Source organism: Sinocyclocheilus grahami, unplaced genomic scaffold, assembly GCF_001515645.1.
Source record: "Sinocyclocheilus grahami isolate Dianchi unplaced genomic scaffold, SAMN03320097.WGS_v1.1 scaffold519.1, whole genome shotgun sequence".
NCBI classification, from domain to species: Eukaryota; Metazoa; Chordata; class Actinopteri; order Cypriniformes; family Cyprinidae; genus Sinocyclocheilus; species Sinocyclocheilus grahami.
Genome location: NW_015505698.1, coordinates 407465 through 413186, shown reverse-complemented (window position 1 = coordinate 413186; position 5722 = coordinate 407465). Strand labels below are relative to the sequence as shown.

Genomic DNA, 5722 nt, shown 5'->3' with positions numbered 1-5722 from the left:
AATGCACAAGGCTTGGTTTTCAGAGTATGCCTTTATTGTTTTTATATACAGTAGTGAATCATTTTCATGTGTTTTGTATTTTGTACCCACTTAAATTAATTAAACCCTGACACTGTTTGAGATAAAGGTATCAAACCAACTGTAAAGTATTCAGAATATTATTCCCTATAATGCACAAATTTCGGTTTTCAGATTATTAATCTGTTTTTTTTTTTACAGTACTGACCCCATTTATATCCATGAAACTTGAACACCGTTTAAGCTAAAGATATCACACCAACTGTATATTTTTCAGCTAATTAATCTGATGTTTTTTATATAGAGTACTGAACTTTACTTTTTTTTTTAGACAGTCCTGGAACCCATTTCAATACATTAAACTGGAACACCATACATGCATGCATACCAGCAAAGGACCAGCATAAACCAGCAAAGGACCAGCTTAAACCAGCATCCCAGCGTCAAAACATACCTAACCAGCATATGCAGTTTTTTTTCAACAGGGGTATAGGCTCTTTTTGTTTTGTTTTGGTGCTGCCCCCTAACCCCGCCTCCAGACTAAAGCCCACTGAACTCCTCTGATGGGACTCAGTTCAGAGAGGGCTGAGAAGATGAGGATGCAGTGGCTCAATGCATTAGTTGTCATCTGGATTCACTGTCGTATGTGCAGGACAGAGTTTGAGCTGACTTTACTCCACACTAACGATGTTCACGCACGGGTGGAGGAGACCAACAAGGACTCGGGCAAATGCACTAAAGCGCCTTGCTTCGCTGGAGTCGCGCGGAGGTTTACGAAAATCAAAGAAGTTCGTAGCAAGGAGAAACATGTTCTTCTGCTGGACGCGGGCGATCAGTTTCAGGGGACCGTCTGGTTTAACTTCTACAAAGGCGCAGAAGCGGCGCATTTCATGAATAAACTCGGATATGATGCGATGGTAAGCGTTATGTGCATTAATTATCGGGTTCACGGAAGACTGAGATAAATGTAAGATGTTTAAAGAACTGATTTGCATCGAACAGCTTTGGATTTCTTCCAGGGGCCGTTGTAAAATCACGGGGGTAACGTTAGTTTTGCATGCTTTAGACATCAGGGTTTTTTTGCCAATTAAAACTCTTTGCGGAGTTTGAGCGCAAACTAACTCAGATAGACATAAATACATGCTCTTTACGCAATGCTTAATTTCTCTTAATTTAACTACGCGACATTATAATATAAAACCAATACTAAAATGTTCAGAAAAACATCTCTGCTATTGCACAAAGTTCTGTTTTTGGAATTACCATTTTATGTGTTTTATAATAATTTTTACACTTTTAAGGTATGCAATAATATAAATCCATTAAAGGACAACACAATTTGATCTAAATGTATCAAACCAACTGTAACATATTCAGAATATTATTCCCTATAATGCACAAGGCTTGGTTTTCAGAGTATGCCTTTATTGTTTTTATATACAGTAGTGAATCATTTTCATGTGTTTTGTATTTTGTACCCACTTAAATTAATTAAACCCTGACACTGTTTGAGATAAAGGTATCAAACCAACTGTAAAGTATTCAGAATATTATTCCCTATAATGCACAAATTTCGGTTTTCAGATTATTAATCTGTTTTTTTTTTGACAGTACTGAACCCATTTATATCCATGAAACTTGAACACCGTTTAAGCTAAAGATATCACACCAACTGTATGTTTTTCAGCTAATTAATCTGATGTTTTTTATATAGAGTACTGAACTTTACTTTTTTTTAGACAGTCCTGGAACCCATTTCAATACATTAAACTGGAACACCATACATGCATGCATATATGTATGTATAAATATGAGGGGCCGTACAAGCCATAATTCATTCTGGTACATTGCGATATCTTTATATTATTTCCATAACTCAAGATTTGGACTCATTTAGGTTTAAACTGACAGTAATCAAAAACGACCAGAGCGGGCAGATTATTCCTGACAGATTCAATTCGGTAACACAAACGTAGTGATCATCATGATATATTATCTGTAAGACAGATGCAAAGAGGAGAGAATAGTCGCGCAACCAGAGAAAATACTGTACCAGACAGAACAAATTCATTGTTTGAGATGCTCGAAATACTGAAATAAAACCATAATTATGGAATTAGGGTGGGGGTTAATATGGATGTATTTCTGAGGAGAACTGACTGTCTTCAAAAGAGTTTCAATGGCATTTTCTTTTTCTTCTTACCTTTGTTAAATACATATTAAAGGAGTGTTAATAAGCGCAGCGCTGCATACAGCAATAACCCAGGAAACGCTGCTAGTGTTCTATAAGCGCCACCTGCTGTCAGAGATTGAATTTGCATTTTCATCAGAATCAGAAAAAGCTTTATTGCCAAGTGTGTTTACACACAAGGAATTAGTCTTGGTGTCAGGAGCTTCCAGTACAGAAAGTAGCCTACAGTCATAGTGCAGACATTGTCACGGTGTGGTGCGGGAGAGAAGCACGAAGAAGATCACAATATAAAGTCTTTAATAATCCACATAAGGGTAATCCATCATAGGAGGGTAGCAAACACACGTATCCATAGACGAGACCGGACAAACAAACACGGAACAGAAAGCAACTTATATGGGGAACATAAATGAGGATAAAGACTAGACACCTGAACATAATGACACAATCAAACATGAGGGAAAAGTAGGTTACACAGGCACATGGATAATGAGAAACACAACAAAACATCCGTAACTGTGATATTTTGCCCCCCTCCTGGAAGGCACGACCTCGCGCCGTGGAGAAAAAGGGATGGGACAGAGGGGGACTACGGAGGAGGACAAAGGAGTGGATGTGGGATGGAAAAAGGAGATAAGAGAAGGTTCAGGAGGTGGCCGAATGACCGGGAGGAGGACGAACAACAGAGTCCAGGGTGGTGATGACGGAGGGAGGAGCCAGGGTGACAACAGAAGGGAACCAGAGAAGGAGGAGGAGCCAGGCAGGACCCAGGCCACAGCCATGATGGCGGCCCACGGTGGAGCCGACTGAGTGAGGAGCCATGGTGGAGGAAGGGCTGACAACTCCAGGGGGCCGACCGACGGCGGCGGAGCAGGTGGTGGAGAAGCCTGAGGTGGGGACGGAGAGCCAATGAGCCAGGGCGACACCGAGGATCCGGAGGGCCAAGGCAGAGCAGATGGCGCCTGCGACCCAGGCGGGTATCCGGAAGGCCGCGGTGGAGCCAGACCTACCGAGTCCACTGCTGCCCACACACACCATATTGCGACTCCCAATACTGGGAGTGCGGCAGACAGGGGAACGACATCCATGGTCGTTTCAGGATTGGCGGATTGTTCAGGGCAAATAGATAATTCTGGGCAGGCAGAGAGTTCATAGCAGACAAATGATTCAGGGCAGGCAGAGAGTTCATATGAAGGCAGGAGAAGAGGGGGCATGTCTGCATATATGTCCCCATAACAGTCCATAGAGCGCTGCTCACCCTCAGCCATGATGCAGTGGGCGGAGTTTTCCTCCGCGCTCTCGCTCTCCACTGTGGCAAGCTCTGTTGCTGGCTCTCGCACCTGGTCTGATGTTGCGGGCTCTGGCTCTGCGGCGATCCTCAGCTCTGTCGCTGTCAATGGCGATGGCTCGTTGGTTGCGGCGGGCTCTGGCTCTCCGTCAGCGGTGGGCTCAGGCTTTGGCTCCGCGCAGCGGGGATATGGTGGGCTGGGCTCTGGGTCCGGAGTGGGGATTGGCAGGACGCCAGCACCCACTCTATGAAGGCGGCGAGGCTCTCTTGAGGACCCTGCGCTCGTGTGGCGGTGTTGAGTCCAGTTAGATAAAACGAGCAGAGGCAGCTGTCCGGATAGTGTGTCATGTTGGCAAGAAACACAAAGTCTTCAGTGTGGAAATAAATATTATCATCGTGAAAAGGTTACATGGCCTCATCCCTTGAGCGAGTTGTGATTGAGGATGCGGGCTCAGCCTCAGTTGTGTTGCCAGATAAACGTATTATAAGCATCTGGATTTTTTTCCCCACTTAATTTAGGAAGTGAATAAAGTGGGAGGTTGCAAGTTAGGGACAGCGATATCTTTATATTATTTCCATAACTCAAGATTTGGACTCATTTCGGTTTAAACTGACAGTAATCAAAAACGACCAGAGCGGGCAGATTATTCCTGACAGATTCAATTCGGTAACACAAACGTAGTGATCATCATGATATATTATCTGTAAGACAGATGCAAAGAGGAGAGAATAGTCGCGCAACCAGAGAAAATACTGTACCAGACAGAACAAATTCATTGTTTGAGATGCTCGAAATACTGAAATAAAACCATAATTATGGAATTAGGGTGGGGGTTAATATGGATGTATTTCTGAGGAGAACTGACTGTCTTCAAAAGAGTTTCAATGGCATTTTCTTTTTCTTCTTACCTTTGTTAAATACATATTAAAGGAGTGTTAATAAGCGCAGCGCTGCATACAGCAATAACCCAGGAAACGCTGCTAGTGTTCTATAAGCGCCACCTGCTGTCAGAGATTGAATTTGCATTTTCATCAGAATCAGAAAAAGCTTTATTGCCAAGTGTGTTTACACACAAGGAATTAGTCTTGGTGTCAGGAGCTTCCAGTACAGAAAGTAGCCTACAGTCATAGTGCAGACATTGTCACGGTGTAGTGCGGGAGAGAAGCACGAAGAAGATCACAATATAAAGTCTTTAATAATCCACATAAGGGTAATCCATCATAGGAGGGTAGCAAACACACGTATCCATAGACGAGACCGGACAAACAAACACGGAACAGAAAGCAACTTATATGGGGAACATAAATGAGGATAAAGACTAGACACCTGAACATAATGACACAATCAAACATGAGGGAAAAGTAGGTTACACAGGCACATGGATAATGAGAAACACAACAAAACATCCGTAACTGTGATATTTTGCCCCCCTCCTGGAAGGCACGACCTCGCGCCGTGGAGAAAAAGGGATGGGACAGGGGGACTACGGAGGAGGACAAAGGAGTGGATGTGGGATGGAAAAAGGAGATAAGAGAAGGTTCAGGAGGTGGCCGAATGACCGGGAGGAGGACGAACAACAGAGTCCAGGGTGGTGATGACGGAGGGAGGAGCCAGGGTGACAACAGAAGGGAACCAGAGAAGGAGGAGGAGCCAGGCAGGACCCAGGCCACAGCCATGATGGCGGCCCACGGTGGAGCCGACTGCGGGAGGAGCCATGGTGGAGGAAGGGCTGACAACTCCAGGGGGCCGACCGACGGCGGCGGAGCAGGTGGTGGAGGAGCCTGAGGTGGGGACGGAGAGCCAATGAGCCAGGGCGACACCGAGGATCCGGAGGGCCAAGGCAGAGCAGATGGCGCCGGTGACTGACGCGAAGGCGGTGATCCGAAAGACTGCGGTGGAGCCGGAGTGACAGAGGCCTGAGGAGGAGCCGAAGGGATGAAGGAGCCTGACGGAGCCGGAGGGACGAAGGGACGAGGCACAGCCGGATGAGTGGAGTCCAGAGGTGCAGTATGGTCGACACCAGACCAAGGCGGAGCCGGAGGGACGAGGGAGCCCGGGCGGAGCTAGTGGACTGCCGGGCCACAGCGGAGAGGGGGGAGCTAGGAGCCATGGTGGAGCCGACGGATCCACGGGCCGAGGCAGAGTCCGGGGCTTAGAGGCTGGAGGGGGAGTCCAGGGTAACTCCCGCTCGCACCGCCTAGATGGTGGGCTGAGGGGGCGCAGA

General features: G+C 46.1%; 1 protein-coding gene across 1 annotated transcript in view; it reads left to right on the top strand.

Moving 5' to 3' along the window:
• Positions 1-602: 602 nt before the first annotated feature.
• nt5e (5'-nucleotidase, ecto (CD73)) overlaps positions 603-5722 on the top strand; it is a 25260-nt gene continuing 20140 nt past the window's right edge. Inside the window, exon 1 of the mRNA XM_016237589.1 lies at positions 603-935. Within this exon, the coding sequence (XP_016093075.1) occupies positions 612-935 (324 nt within the window). The 5' untranslated portion in view covers positions 603-611. The remainder of the gene's footprint in view (positions 936-5722) is intronic.